The 16196-nt window shown below is 35.2% G+C and overlaps 3 protein-coding genes across 3 annotated transcripts; 1 reads left to right on the top strand and 2 right to left on the bottom strand.

Moving 5' to 3' along the window:
- Nucleotides 1-2439: 2439 nt before the first annotated feature.
- LOC113743225 (F-box/kelch-repeat protein At3g23880-like) lies at nucleotides 2440-5449 on the top strand. Its single transcript, XM_027271187.2, has 2 exons — nucleotides 2440-3792; nucleotides 5117-5449. The coding sequence occupies exons 1-2, from the start codon at nucleotides 2516-2518 to the stop codon at nucleotides 5166-5168; spliced, it is 1329 nt and encodes a 442-aa protein (XP_027126988.1). The 5' UTR covers nucleotides 2440-2515; the 3' UTR covers nucleotides 5169-5449.
- Nucleotides 5450-7646: 2197 nt separating this feature from the next.
- LOC113743314 (uncharacterized) lies at nucleotides 7647-8565 on the bottom strand. Its single transcript, XM_027271296.2, has one exon. It carries the CDS (start codon nucleotides 8458-8460, stop codon nucleotides 7939-7941), a length of 522 nt encoding a protein of 173 aa, XP_027127097.1. The 5' UTR covers nucleotides 8461-8565; the 3' UTR covers nucleotides 7647-7938.
- Nucleotides 8566-10068: 1503 nt separating this feature from the next.
- Nucleotides 10069-11306, bottom strand: LOC140007075 (uncharacterized). The gene is made up of 3 exons (XM_072049781.1): nucleotides 11268-11306; nucleotides 11019-11156; nucleotides 10069-10830 (listed from the first exon to the last, which is right to left on the bottom strand). Exons 1-3 carry the CDS (start codon nucleotides 11304-11306, stop codon nucleotides 10069-10071), a joined length of 939 nt encoding a protein of 312 aa, XP_071905882.1.
- Between the last annotated feature and the right edge of the window lie 4890 nt (nucleotides 11307-16196).

The raw sequence follows: 16196 nt of genomic DNA, 5'->3' as shown, positions 1-16196 counted from the left end.
GATGCTCCATGCCATTTCTTTTCAACTTCTTTGCTACTTGATTTCTTAGCCAACTCTTCTCCGCTACCAAAAAAAAAAAAATTCCCTATGGGTTATCAGTTTTGATATTTCGAGCTATAATACGTATTTTATTGATCCATCATTGTGGATTACTTGTCATCATGTAGTTTACAGAACAAAATTATTTACAAAATAAAATTGGTCTACCAAGATTTCATGTTCAAATACATGGAACTCTCAAAAGATACGTAAAATGACATGTTTAAACTATTTAATATTGTTCTTGTATTGCAACAATTGCTAGAATAAGAAGGCTCCATTGAACTGCTATCAAGTGCGACATTCGTGTACATGTTTCTATAGCTCAAATTGAACCAGGTAATGCTCATTGGTTAGAGTTATCCAATATATAGTGACAAATTTGACCAATTTTTTTTAGGCAGTTAAGTGTTACTCTCTTTTTCTCTTCGCTTAAACGTGATTTTCAATTAATATTTTGTCTCCCTACTTAATATACATATTTAATTTCTTCACTAATTTTTTCTATCCTCTTCATATCTCAACAAATTACACAAACATTTATTTATGTCTCCATTTATGTCTTTGTAATGTGATTTTTCTCATTTATCAGGACAATTTTTTCCTTTGTCCTTATATTCTTTCTACACATTAATAAACTTTATTTGTATGATATTTTCATCTTAATAAAGTTAAGATGTGTTCAAAATTAATTTACATGAGCCTATCATTTTATTGACACAAAGTTACTTATTTGATTGGAATAAAAGATCTACAAACACTCCAGTTTAGGTAAATTAAGTAATATATAAAATATTCATGACATCATGGGCCAATTATAATTAATCATGGTCAATCCAACTATTGAATCTGTAATTAATCCTTGACCAATCAATCTTCTGAGCCAACGAAATAAACGATTTGAGTTTCAAAACCTTGATTATAATTAATCGGGTCAATCCAACTATTGATTTTCGTGTTTCCAGCAAACTAGCATGTAAGCCCTCACTTAATCATTTAGTGGTCTTACAAACTCATATTTAAGGTGGGCATTGTATTGTGATAATGACCTTACATTCAATTATTTACTCAGATAATGTTACTCTAATTTATTCCTACCTTTATTTGTCTTAAAGAAAATTGCACCTCAGAATAAGAGAGGTCTTGTCAATTGTCCAATCCATCAATTTCAATCTTTAATTTTGTAGCATTTGCATATTCATCAATAAGGCCAAAACTTCTGCAGTTATTCCTGCTTAGTGCATCATCAATGTGTAGAGCAACTTCAATTTGTTAGAGAGGAAAACATAGAATTCCTATCTAAGAATAGATAATAATCATGTTATAGAATTCCTACCTAAGAATAGATAATAATCATGTTACCCTTTTCCAAGTTTTTCTTTCCCATCTTTTCAGCTATTACTTCATCTTTTAGAGACCCTACAATTAGTTTGGTTTCATCTCTGGCTCATTGAACAAGAAGCAAATGAAGCGAGCTTTCTCTATCTTTAGATTAGCATATATGGGGGATTATAGTGCTCTATTCGTGCTTCATTTTGGTAGCTCTATGAAGGATATTAATTTCTTTATGGCTAATAGCAGCCACCTTCAACATTTATAGTTGCATCAATGAACCAAAAATTTCTCAAAAATATGATACGTCAGTGAAGGTTATGCTATGGTTTACTAATGCAATTGTGCCACCAAAACTTGAGAATACTCGTTTGGATTTCATTTTCGTGTGCGAAAATAGAATTCCTAAAGATTGTACAGAGTACACTCTCAATAATGTCACATTGATACCATTCTTGTTGTTTCGATGTGAAAAAATTGCATCTCACAATTTCAAGTGATTTTCATATCTCTTTGACCACTAAACAATATTTGTAAGAGTAATTAATTTTACTAATTTACCTCATTCTCACATTTTGAATTCGTGTATTCAGTAGCCTAAACATAAGAAACTGGAATTTTTGGTTCCTAGTTAGATATATTATTGATGTTCATGAGTTACATTGGGTGAGAACAAACCAAAAAATCATTTGAAATAGATCAATGTTCAATTGGAGATTGAAAATCATACCGTTGATACAAAATATTTATAAATTTTATTTTTCGATATTTGATGTGTGTAACTACTATTAATTAACCTAGGAGTTACAAGTAGCCCAAACAAAGAAGGGAAAAAACTAATCTAACAAGATTTGTTTAATTAACTTGGGTAATCCTTGTCAACTCTTCCACCCATTTTTTTCCTCCAATGGAAAAAAAAAAGGGCTCTTTTATAAGGAAATAAAACTTTTCAAATGAAAAAATGGGGGAAAAAATCCAAGAAACTTTCGTTGGGCGCATTTAACATTTGTGCATAGTTGAGACCTCTTCTAAGTAGTTTCCCTCCCATATTAAATCTGCCCGCCTTTCTCAAATCTCCCAAAATTCTAGGGCTTCTGCCCATTTCAACGTCCTTCTCAAATCAAATCCGAAATTGAAACCACCAATGTCAGATAATTTGCCTGAAGAGCTATTGATCGAAATTCTCACACGGGTTCCTGTCAAATCCCTCCTTTGTTTCACCTTAGTATCCAAATCATGGTATGGTCTCATCACAAGCCCCAATTTCATCACCACTCATCTCACCAAAGTCCACACAGAAAAAATCCCCAATAGTCCCTCCCTTCTGCTCATCAGACGCTATACGAAGGACGACAAGAAGGAGCACTACACAATCAACCTAGATGATGAAGAAGATGGCCATGAAAATGGAGGAGGAAATGGCCAATTTGCCAAGAAATCAGTTGAGCTTGACTTCCCTTTCAAATCCTTAATTGGGTATTTCAGAATTGTGGGAACTTGCAATGGGTTGATTTGTTTGTCTGATGATTTGTTCGGTACCACAAAACCCATTATTTTGTGGAACCCTTCGGTTCGAAAATCAGTAACCTCTCCAGCTCCAACTATTAATCCTCCATTGCCGTATATGTTTGTTTTGGGATTTGGGGCTGATTCGAGCCAGGATTATAAAGTGGTCAGGATTGTTTATCACAGAGATGGGCAATTTGATTTTCTGCTCCCGCCTGAGGTTGAAGTTTATAGCCTTAGTATGGGATTTTGGAGGAGATTAATAAATGTTGGGATTAAGGTTTGCATTGCTGATTTCTTATGGTCACAAGCTTTTGTGAATGGTTCTGTGCACTGGATTGCTTATCATCCACGTAGAAGTGATAATGATAGTGGTTCATTTGGTAGTTTGATTTTGGGATTTGATATGGATAATGAAGTGTTCAATGAGATCATGCTGCCAGACGACTTGGCTCATGAGCTTGCTACGAATCTGTTTATATCTGTGTATAAGGGTTCTCTTGCTGTGATTAAGTATCCAAGGTGGGAGGATAATGGATCCTGTTCCGTTTGGGTTATGGAGGAATATGGAGTTTGGGAGTCATGGACTCAGTTGTATGCCATTGATTTAGTGCAAGGGATGGAAAAAGTTGTTGGATTTAGGAAGAATGGTGATGTTTTTGTGGCCAAGGAGAGCAAGGGGCTGGTTTTGTACAATCCTAAGACTGGTTTCACTGAGGATCTTGGAATATGGGGGAGCACTAGGTCGTTTTACATTTACAATTTTGAAGAGACACTCGTTTTGTTTGAAAGACAAAATGCAGTTGTTGAGGAGGAAGAGGAATTTGGTGATGCTCGTGCTTTTCAAGAAAATGGCGGAATTGACCTTGATGAAGAGCCTAGCAGAAATGAAGATTACTTTGATGCACAGGAAACGTAAGACATTTGTGTTTTGCTTTTCACATGCCAAACATATTTGTCATCTCCACAACCCTCATGTGTAGATGGTATTCTAGAACTTGATTTGCAGAATATAAACGTATTGTGTTTATCCTTTAATGCTTTCCAATCTAAATGTCAGTTTACATTCCTTTATGTTCTCAATTTTTTGAGGTGATGCTTTTTTCCAATTTCAACACAGTTGTGCCAGAAGTGATTGAAAATTTACATGAAGCCCTTATCTTAACAGAGTTTTTCTTTCTCTTAATGCATCCTAGATGAAACTTGGGAAAATATGTTAGAATCGGAATGCAGATATGATTCATGGGCACAACCATATTTCGTAGAGCGGCATTCTTTAATTGTAACTCACTGCCTATGAAATGTTTTGCATGAGCTGATAGGTAACACAGCTGCTGATTGTTACCTATCAGCTAATTTATAGTCCATCTGATCATGAAGGGTCATTATTGTACTTTTATCTTAAACTTACTGTTGCACAGACTCATTGGCAATAAACAGGTCAGGACATTAGCGTTTCCTGCTGTTGTTGGCATAGTTATCTTAAAGGTTCTCCAGCATCTTCTTTTGGATGTTTCTTCTTTTTTTTGGGAAGTTCTTCAACTGTGGACTTTAATCAGACTTCTTATCGTTGGATTTATTCCAAAGGAATTAGTGGTTGTTTTGCAAAATTTTGTTTCTTAGAGAAAACTAGTACCTTGCATTAATCTATTCTCCTTTTTTTTTGGCCTGTAAGCTTCTCCTTCCATTTTTAGAAAATAAAAGTTGCACATGTTCAAGGGGTCAAGACTGTGCTTTTGGGGTGAAAAGGGGATAGAGTTGTGGAAGTTTAAGTGGCTGTACAACTTGAAAATATGCAATGTTCTTCTGGCAGTTGCCATTTCAATTCCTATTTGTTGTATAACTCCTAGGTCTAGTTTTCCATTTGCAGTTTCAGTTGGGAAAAACTTGGATAATCTGTTATTCAAGCCTGTAAGATAGAGAGTAGCAAAGTAATACCTAAGGCAATTCATGCTAAAGTACCTCATATCTGCATGATGCGCCTGACTAATGCAATACTACTGTAAGTCACTTTGACATTATGTTTCTGTTTCCTTTCATTACGAATGCACATATTTTGTGTAGCTTAAGTGGCGTTTTACTGTCTTTCAGGGTTAGTTTTGCCTGCAGATTAGAAGTCCAATAATTCTTATCTTTTTTCTCCCCCAATACCTTGTGCACTGTTGTTCTAGTTTCCCTAGTTTACGTTTTATTGGTAAACATTCATATTTATATCTGATGACCAGTGGTCTTATTTCAGGATTACGGACGGATTGGCAAACTTTTATGTCTCTGGGCAAGGGAGGTACTAAGAAGATTGACAAGTGCAAATGTCTTTTCTGTGCTAATGTTGTCAATGTGGATAAACAACAGTGAGTTTTGGCATAATTCTGACTTGAATGTAGGTGGTGGGCTAGATTTGTTTCTCGAGGATCGCAGAAATGTAGTGAAGCATAGACTTTTCTGTTTGGTTACTTTTATTGTACCATAATTTTTCACTTGTTGCTTCTCTTCTCTTTTTGTTTCAAACAGTAAGATTATCTAGTTTGAATGGATGGATAGTCCAGTTTTATGTGGGCGTTTTTGCCAGAAACTTTCAAGCTTTCTGTTGCCTTGTGATGACTGATTGCCCCTCTCTTAGATATATTATTGTTAATAGATGAAACTTTTTGATCTTCACGTAAAGATGATTTTTGACGTTTGACATCAAATTTGTATTCTTTACTGGGACATAGCCCAAGTGAAATAGCCCCCAGCCAAAAAAAAAAAGAAATTTTTTTTTTTTTTTGTAACAGACGCATAAAACTTCTAATAACCCGTTCTTAAATCCAGTATAATCATTCACATTATAATAAGCAGTTCTGAAATCCATTGTAATCATTTGTAATTACTGCTCAAATATGCTCATAGTGACTCCAAGAAAATGCTATAATCAAAGTTCCAGATTAGACCAAATTGATCGAAGATTACATCTTAAAATATACACGAACCTAAAAGTCGGATACGAAAAAAAAAAAATTCGGCGCTTATAAAACTTCCAACATTTGATCACATATGCATTGGAAGGACGATTTGCTCTTACGGAGAAAGTAATCAATAATCTACTTTCAAAACTAGTAGTAGATTCTAAAACGGAGAGATTTGGAAAAAAAAAATTATTCATTTTTTAACTAAGCTAAAAGGTCCTTAGAATTGTAGAAGCGTACCAGCAGGGAATTGGAGAAGCCCGAATCAACATACTCCATCATAAACCAAACAGCAAACTAACTAAGAAAACCAATCCATAAAAAAAATATGCTCTTTTCGTTCCCTATCAGCATCAGTCACCTTATGCACGCCCTCTTTGACCACAAAAACAACAAAACCAAGCTCTAGATCATGCATTCCAGTTCATTACCATAGCCAATTCAGAACTTCCCCTAGTATAAACCAAAAATACACTGTTCTCTCAATAAATTTTCAAGCTTCTCTTCCAGTGCATATTGTTTCTCTTTCAACTATTCAAACCAAGCAATATATGAAATGCGGTTTAATTGTAATGAAAACCTTTGCAACAAAAACAGTGCTCTTGTCATTGCATCAACAGCCTTCTCTATCTGATTATCTTTGTAGTATAAGGTAGCCAGTTCATCCCATGTGCATGCAGGAACCTTCATTCCACTCTGCACAACTTTGTTCACAATTTCTTTGGCCTTTCCCAACAACCCCATTTTAACATAAGCATTAAATAACTTGCTAAAGATATCCAAGTATTCACAATTACAACTTAACTAAATTCTGAGCGAATATGCGTGCAAATGAAAAACTAAGTTGTATAAATGCTTTGCAGTTCAGACTCACTCAAGCCTTCCCTTCAGCCTGTCAGCTATTTACGATATCCCAGAGATTTAATCCTTCTACAGATATGCCACGAACACAAAACATCTTTCTCAAAATGTCTTACAATATAAACTATGGACAGACAAGCAATGAATCCATTAATCCCTGGACAACGTCCAGCTTAAGACCAAACTTCAGCCTTCCTCATGTCATATAAGACAAATCATCATTTAATTCAAGGCAAGAACGCTATAGTTTCAACAGTGAAATAACAAGAGCAGATCCCAATCTGAGCTAAATAATATTCTCGTGTCATACTTTACCAACCGTTCAGGCATTAGAAGTCTTGACCACATTGATAACTGCCGTTAACAAATTCAAACACCAAACGCTTCATTTTACATATGGCACTTGGAAGTATCCAAGGGTAACAGTACACTCTCTATTCACTAAACTATTCACTAAACCTGAGAATGGCCACAAATCAGTAACTGGATTACTAGTTTAGCACCAAATCAGTCTTGACAAAACATACATATCAAAACCATATAATACATAGCCCAAAGTTAAACAGTGAAATGAAACCCTTCTTCTGGCTGAAGATAATGAATTTCCAAACCATAGTTTGAATAGTGAGTCCATGATTTTCAGCATACAACAATTAAACCTTCAAACACTACAAAACTTTGAAGCTTGATCACCTAATTGATTCATAGTAACCTAACCAAACAATCCACGCAAGAGCTGTTCCCTAAGCACTAATCAAACCACCATGTACCTCATTCATATCAAATTAAACACATGAAACACAACTCATAAAAAGCTTAAGATGTCACACATAAAGCTCATTATAACCTGTTCAAAAAACCATCACGCTTCATAAGCTTGCATCACATTTAACATTTTAGTAACAATATTGACTGGAAAATGACATTGATAACCAGCGTTACAACTTAAAGCTGCAATTCAAATTCCTCCAAAACATTCAAATACAATAAGTCATTATCAATACCCGTTCAAGAATCCATCATATCTCATAACAACCATCAATCTAAACACTATAAGAAAGAAAGTGACCAGAAAATGACACCGATCACCAGCATTACAACTTTAAGATGCAATTAAAATTCCTCCATAACTTCATATATGATAAGTCAATTCATTACAATAAGATAAATCCCATTCAAAAGGTCCCCAAAAAAACACAATAAAGTTAAAAACTCGAGCTTTTCTCAAAATCCTTAACATCCTGATGAACAGCGCTCAGCGGAGATAAGCCGGGATCTTAATACGAATGAACAATATACTCATAACATAAGCAATCACAACAAAAGCAACCCCAGCTGAAGCAAACGAAACCTTGACGCTTTTAGCCCGATTTTTGTCCAAAGCCAAGTCCAAAAGCACAATCCCAGTTCCGCCAAGAACAAACATGAACCCGGAGGAGAGCCCTTCGATAATATACTGCCCATTGACCCGACCCGGGAGGAAAACAACAGGTCTAACTGATCCGGTGCGAGGATCCTGAGTAGATCCGATGCCCGGAGGTTCAACGATGACATCGTAGACGAGCCCTGACACGACAAGGAAGTAGGTGAGGAGGATCAAGGCGTAGACGGTCATGGCGGATGGAAGAGTCAAGGATGGGAGCTTTAGACGTAGACGAGGAGGGCGGAGGAAGGAGTAGGGAAGGATTTTGAGGACGTGGAAGAATGGGTCGATGGAGGAGTCGGAAGATTCCATGGCGGAGGAGGAGAGGTTTTGGGGCTCGGATTTTGGAGGCATTGATATTTGATGAAATGCCCGAATGGGATTATTACTGTGCTAGTGTGACTGTGCTGTGGAGTGGTGGGGTTTTGGCGTAGGACCCGAGTGGGGAAGAAGATGGAGTTTAGCAGGCTTTTGAGCTTTGACGTGCTTTTACTTAGGCACGTGCGCCGCACATGTATGATACTACATGGATAAATCTTGAGTAAAATACACGGAACCGCTTATGATTTTGCGAAAAAATATCTTACCCTTATCGTTTAGAAACTTCCACATAAACACTCTAAATTTCATAATTAAAGTAAAAATTGACCTATAACCCGCTGAGTGACCTAATGATGATGGGTATGCGAGGTTTTTTTGAAAAGATCTTGAGTTTCATTCCCAAGCTACTCTTTAGTTGCTATATTGAAGTGACATATTAGAGCAGAAGAGATTTGAAACTATCAAAGAGTGAAAGGAAAAAGGGAGAAGATCTAAGGTATATCAAAGTCGCCATGTCCACTTCTGCAAATTTTGGAGGAGGTTTGACAAATTTAAGATATGAATGGTCTTGGTGCTTCTGCAAGAAAAGAGCAAAAAATCAAGATCGTGGAATCGAACAAACCCTCAAAAGATAAGTTATATTACATTTGTGAAAATCAATCCTACTTCTTTTGGGCATGGTGCAATCCTCTAAGAAGGGATGGAATGAGCAATGAATATACTAGTCAAAATCCAAAAACAAGATTAGACGAAAGTTGTGGGTTCTCTCCAAGAGTGAACAGTAATGAAGGTATGCTGGCTGTGAACAATGGTGACATTTTGTTGAGGCTACATGCAAAGTTGAGCACGGTTGAAGGCACTATGGGGATGTTGAAAGTGATAAGGATTTTGTCCTTTATTGTTTGTTGTTTATCTCTAGTTATTGCTGCTTATAGAAAATAGTAATTTGATTAGTGGCAGCATATGATATACCAAATAATGTAATGATTTTAGTTTATGAAAAAATTTCAAATTTTGTCATGGTTTGTATTCCTTAATGAAAGAAAGATAATAACTATACAACCTGTTTACTCATGAACCCTTAGTAATTTGGATAGTCATAATATGATAACCACAATCCAATATATGGCATTACAAAAATGAGCAATAATACCAATAATGTCATTACAAAAAAGAGCATCACTTACAAAACATGTTAATCCATTATATAATGTCTGCTCCAAAGATAGCATATATGCCATTTCAACTTATTTACATCGACACAAGTCCTAAAAGTAACATCCATAAATTTCTGATCCTAATTTTTCTTAGATCTTTTGGATCAAGAATTAGGATTGTTATCACTAACTGCAGCAGTGCTGCTTTGCTGAGATATTTGATGCACTGGTGCTTCTTTGGTTGGGGCTGAAGTGGAAACTGTTGTTGCCCCTCACTGGTTATTGCTTGCTCGAGCCTGCAACCAAATACAAAATTTACTACTGAAATAATTATCAAGAGTACATAGTGCTGAAAAATTCATGTACTTAAATGTACCTTGTACAACTTGGATTTGGAATGAGGAGGTTCCTTACAAGTTCTCCTATTATGGCTAGCTTTTAAACATCTTTTACAGTATACTGTCAAACCCTTCTTGGAAGCTCTTTATGGATCTCTCGGTTCATCAGGATCTCTTCTTCTAAGTTTTTTAGATCTCCCAAGTTGTTTCTTCAGAAATGGTCGATTTAACAGTTGCATTTCACTATCAATCCAGTGTTCTTTGGATGGAACAGCTCCAATGCTATAAGCATATGCCTTCAAGTATGCCTCTTTACTATAGCACTCATCGACATAGTTTTCAACCTTCATCCCCATGTTTTGAATGGCAGAAATAGCACGCACACATAAAATTCCAGTCAGCTGGAATGCACAACATGAACAGTTTTTACGTCGCAAGTTCAGAACAGAGGTTCTGTTGAAACCATCAACCTCAAATGATTTAACACCATCAAATATAGCAATACAATGTTTGCCCTTCTCTACACTTTTGGATAGCTTCTCAACAATGTTTGGACACAATCTGTCTCTATATTTCTCCATGCCTTGTCTCTTCAATGTCAATTGTTGCATTAACTTTCTTCTGAAAAATTCAAGAAGAGTCACAATTGGCTCGTCTCTTGCTTTTAAAATGTAGTTGTTGAAACTCTCATTCAGGTTGTTGACTGAAATATCAGTCTTAGCAGCTATTCCATAATGTGCTTTAGACCACAAGTGATATGGCAGGCTTTTTAACCAAGCTGCAGCAGTAAAGTTCTCTCCATTTTGTGGCTGAGATATCTCCGAAGCATTCAATGCTCTCTTGAAATCATCAACATTAGTTGCTGATGCAGTAGTCCAAAATAATTTCCTTAGTTCACTATCTTTGAACTTTGCATTAAAATTCTCAAATAGATGCTTAAGGCAAAATCTGTGTTCTGCACCAGGAAATAGCTCCTTCTAGCATGTACTAGGCTTTTTTGCCTGTCAGAAATGAAGGTATAAGACACTACATTGCCCCTTCCAATATGAGTAATCAGCTCTTTTAAAAACCAAGTCCAGCTATTATAGTTTTGTACTTCAACAATGACAATAGCTATGGGAAATATATTGTCATTTACATCCCTTCCAAGTGCTGCTAATAGCTGACCTCCAAAGGGACCCTTAAAAAAGCAATCATCTAAGCCAATGATTGGTCTATAACTTGCAAGAAAGCCCTTTTTAATAGCACCCAACTCATACAACAGCCTTTAAAATGTTGCTCTTTGCTCAATAGACCTCCTATTTATTTGTATAGCTATATGACTGTCTAGATTTGACTGTCTAACCGTGGCAGCATAATCCCACAGCCGTTCATATTGATCCATATCACAAGTTTTGATTGTCTTCCTGGCCTTTCTCTTAGTCCTGTATGCTTTTTTGCTACTTATATTAATCATGAATCTTCTTTTAGCATCATTAATAATGCCATCCAGGCTGCAATTAGGATCATCTCAAACTTTCTCTTGAAACTTTCTGCTCAGATAAGTTGAGGTTGCATGCTTATTAGTGTATTCTCTGCCACGATGGTGCTCTCCCTTTAGTGTTTTGATCTGAAAAGTGTCAGTCCTATTAATTCTGCTTGCATGAATCCTCCAAGAATATCCTTTTGCACATTTGGCAGTTATCCTCCAACTGTCATTGTTGACATATAAAACTTCATATCCCTCTCTATTGTTCCATTTCGCAAGTGCTTCTCTAAATTTTGTAAAATTAATGAATTTCTTTCCAACCTTTAATTCAAATTTTGGTTTGTTAAACTCCACTGTAGCATGGAAATATGAGTATTCAAACCCATTTTCATCACCAGAATATAAGAAGTCTTCATCTGCAGTCACAGGTTCATTTCATTCCTCAGTGTCTCCTCCATGCTGATGTTGTGGTGTGGACTCCTTACCTTCTGGTTCCTGATGTTGTTGCTGCTGCTCATTCAAATCATCAGTTTGCTGATTTGATTGTCTCCTCCGTGCTGATGCTGTGCTGTGGATAAATCATCTTCTGGTTCCTGATGTTGTTGCTACTGCTCTCAAGTCATTAGTTTGCTGATTTGTTTGAGGTACAGTTGAACCTGTAGTTGCAAAGATGTCCTGATCTTCTGCAAATTCTAAGCGCTCTCTCAACTAATCCGGATCAGGTTCTTTGTTTCCATTACTGTGGTGTGCTGTTCTCGGTTGATTTCATTTGATTCTCTATTAGAATTACCTTACTGCTCTTCTTTATTGACTATGTCTGCTTCTCTGTCAAAGATACCTTGATTTCCACATTCTTCTGCACTTTAGTTCACTGAAAAAATCTTTTGATGGTTGTCGACAGCATCTATTCTAGTATTCTACTGAAATAAATTTCTTACAGATTTTCTAGCTGCTCTCTTCACACATTGCACCACAATTTGTCTCTTCCTCACTGGAGTTTTACCACCCTTTCTTCTGTTTTTTTAGTTGTTTCGAAGGGATTTATGTGTCATCATTAGCTTCTACATCTACTGTGCCATCTAAGTCATTTTCTTGGTGTCTTGCATCACCAACATATGGTTCAAAATCAGTCAGGTCAATAGGATTTTGTGAAGCTCTAGCAAGATTTCTAGTTAGATCTGAATTGATTTCTGAAGAACCTTCGTTATACGGTAAAGCAAGTGGACCATCATTCGTCACTCTTTCGAATAAGAGCTTGCCATCCGGTGAAACAATTTTGATAAGGGTTTGACCTGTCTCTACATATATATATGCATATAAGAATCCCTTCATAACAGGTAGTCAACAATTAAATGTCAACGTCATCATTTATTGGGATAACACCTACATCCACATCATGGTCTGGAATGGATACCAAAATTTTGCACATGCCGCTTGTTTTTCAATTTTGGAGTACAGGTTCAATAATGAAAATGCCGATAATTTATCAGGGTCGCATTTGTGAAACACTCTCACTAAATCACTTGTATACCTAATCTTGGGATGATGTATAAATCACCCACTATAGTGCATGTCGATATTCACTGTCCTAAAAGGATCTGACATGGTCCCCAACCTAAATTATTAATCAACACTTTCAGAATTCAAATATAGATTAATAAACTATATTAAGTTACATCACACTTTTAGATTATAACAACAATTAGTTATAACAACAATCAGATTACATAGTGAAATCTGATTTAGTAGTCAAATCCAGACCCGACACATATTATTTCCTCTTGACATCAACCAAATACTCCAAAAAAGACCCACTTACTCCAAAAAAGCTAAAAAAGTTAAGAACTTTACATTTTTAAACCCTATTTTCTCTGATAAATCACCTACATATGGACCACCAACTATAAAAATGACAGAAACCTCATAAATTAAGCCCCAATATATAGTGGAAAAGGAATAAACAAATTGAAAAAAGAATACAAATCCTACACATCAAATGGACTGAATATTGAATAATAAGTTATGATTCTTACCTAGAAATGTCGAGCAAGCTTCACGATCAGATACAACCACCAATCTGACCTTCCCTTCTCCGCGATCGAATGCAGCCACGCCGTTTTCAACTCAGATTCACGATATTTCAGCAACAATTTAGTATACAAATCCCCTATTTTAAGGTTTTTTTCTTACACAGGATGAACGAGAGAGAGTCTGTTCTTCATTCTCTCTCCCTCTCTATTATAAATGAGGATATTTTGGGTATTCGACCTGCAGCCGGTAACTCAACCGGTTAAGAATTCAATTTTCACTTTAGTTATGAAGTTTAAGATATTTATGTAGAGGTTTCTAAACGATAAGAGGGTAAGGTATCTTTTCGCGAAACCATAAGGGTGTTCTGTGTATTTTACCCATAAATCTTTGTTCTAGTAGAATTGAGTAGAGTATATAAGGTTAAAATTTGAATGAAAATTAAAATGTTTGAAATTGAATATAACTTGGTTGAGATTGGATTAGACTAATATATAATAATTGATAATTTCCGTTATGATGATCTCTCAAGGAATGATTTCAACAATTATTAGAGCAAAACCAAAAATGTTGTTGGAATGATGTTAAGAGCTATATTTATCATTACGATTACAAATTTTTTTCCAAGGCCTAGTTGAATAGAGGGAAAGCAATATGAAAAGTATACATGACAAAGAAAATGAGATAATAGAAAAATGAAATTATTATTATTATTATTCGGGTTAAATGCAAAAAAACCCCATGAACTATATACCTCATTGCAATTTACCTTCCAAATTAACTTTATAGGCGCTTTGCCCCTTTCATGATGTAGTTGGACAAATCTACCCATTTTATCTTAAGCATTGTTATTTTTCTTTATTCCTTATCTTTTTTTTTTTATTCTTCTTCTTTATTTTCTTTAAGCATTGTTTAAATTAATATACTAGATTAATCAAAACTTATTTTTTTCTTAATTTCTCATGTCAACATTTTATTAAAGAATTCTATGATATAGAAGATTTTTTTTTTCAAATGTTGAAGCCAATATCATGTAAGAAGTTGAACTATTCAAATATATAAGAACAAAATAGAGATATTGATTAATCAATTATTAATAGTATTAATAACAAATAAAAAATGAATTACTATTGTTGTTTATTCTTACCTTTTTATTTCACTGCAAAAAACAATTGTTAATTTTTCTTTCTTACGTGATGTATAATAATTTACTTTTGTTATAAATAATTGAGTAATTGTAAACTCTAATTGGTTTATAGGTATTTAAATTGTTGAATTACTGGATTAGTACACTTTTACAATATAAGCTACATATATTTTGTAATAACAAAGAGTTTATGATGAATTATTAAGAATGAATTTAACAAATAAACGAATTAAAAAAGTAGTTCAAAAAATATTAAAAATTTTGAGGTAAGTCTTTTAGCACTGAAGGGAAACATTGGCTAGTTCCATGAGAGAAGGGGAAAAAAGAAAATAAAAGGAAAAAAATGAAAAAAAAGAATAGAGAAAAAAGAAAAAAATTTAAGATTGTAAGGGTAGTGTTGTCCAAACATATAATTCAAGGGAGTAAAATGCCTATTATTATAGTTTGGGGGGTGAACTACGATTAGATATATAGTTCGTGGGGGGTTTTTTACATTTAACCCGTATTATTATTTTCGTGCATGTTTGACAAGCAAAAATTGTGAGGAACAAGTAGTTAATGGTAATTATTGAAATTATTTTGTACTTAAATAGTTCCCCCCATAAAAGTTTACAATTTTTGTGAGACAAAGAATGCAGAAAAATCATAGGAAAATGCATGAGCTGATTCCTTAAATTCGTCATTTTTTACGTTCTTATAAAACTTCCAACATACACTAAGCAGAAAGTTATGCTACACTGCTCATTTCCTAGCGGTGCCTTTGTTGGATTGCTTCCAGAGGATCTGACCTTATGTTACCCATGGTCCCAAAATAACCACATTCCTTTTACTAAATTTGTTTGTTTCAGAGTGAAAACTGGATTATATACGTCCAGCTTTTGTTCCTCTAATTTTGAAGTTTTATCAGTCCCAATGGCAGTAACTTGTCTGTTGACCAAACTCCTAGATATCTTGGCCTCTTATTGAACACAGCAGAGTGTCCCTTTTGCACCTAATTCCAGTTAGTCTATGCTTGATCATGACCCACTGCAGCAGGTTCTGCATTCCACTCTTGCTATCAAGTGTAGCATGAGGATCCAGAACCCAGTAATATCTGAGATTAATGGGCAATAGATTTGCGTCTGTACCTTTTTTTTTTTTTTTTTTTTTGGGTTTGCCAAGAGATAATATGAATGCTTGACTCCTGTTTTGAGAATTAGGCATTATTTCTACCCTTCTGAGAAGGACCCTACATTATTCCTTGGTTTCTAATGAGGTGCCTCGAGATAAAACTAGGACTTGTGAGTATTTGGAGACTAGGAGAATCTGACTAGGGATTTGACTGGGATTGTTTCATTCATAAAGATTTCAGTCAATATTACTTCGGGAATGCTGTCCTAGGTAGTTTCCAATTCCATTTTTCAGGTTTGAGAGATGGGGCAGCTGCTCAGAATTAGAAAGACCCCCAAGAAAGAGTGGAGCATTGGTAGAGTTTCTTGAAAAATTTAGTGACGGAAAAAGCTACATATGCCCCGGCTCAAAATCTCGCCCTTTATATAAATTTTCCCTGTAATTATTTGCTTTATGTTTTCACCTGGCAAAATAAATAGAAAGAAAAGGAATTCAATTGGAGAAAGATGGATAATAACAAA

This window comes from Coffea arabica, chromosome 5e, assembly GCF_036785885.1.
Source record: "Coffea arabica cultivar ET-39 chromosome 5e, Coffea Arabica ET-39 HiFi, whole genome shotgun sequence".
Classification (NCBI taxonomy): Eukaryota; Viridiplantae; Streptophyta; class Magnoliopsida; order Gentianales; family Rubiaceae; genus Coffea; species Coffea arabica.
The sequence above is the reverse complement of the archived record's forward strand: the minus strand, read 5'-3'. Positions and strand labels throughout refer to the sequence as shown.

Coding starts and splice junctions, on each gene's coding strand:
- LOC113743314 (XM_027271296.2), bottom strand. CDS start 8,460: ATGCCTCCAAAATCCGAGCCCCAAAACCTCTCCTCCTCCGCCATGGAA.
- LOC113743225 (XM_027271187.2), top strand. CDS start 2,516: ATGTCAGATAATTTGCCTGAAGAGCTATTGATCGAAATTCTCACACGG. Junction 3,793..5,116: donor TACTTTGATGCACAGGAAAC/GTAAGACATTTG, acceptor GTCTTATTTCAG/GATTACGGACGGATTGGCAA.
- LOC140007075 (XM_072049781.1), bottom strand. CDS start 11,306: ATGGATCAATATGAACGGCTGTGGGATTATGCTGCCACG. Junction 11,157..11,267: donor TGTGGGATTATGCTGCCACG/GTTAGACAGTCA, acceptor GCTATTAAAAAG/GGCTTTCTTGCAAGTTATAG. Junction 10,831..11,018: donor TAGCTATTGTCATTGTTGAA/GTACAAAACTAT, acceptor TTTAATGCAAAG/TTCAAAGATAGTGAACTAAG.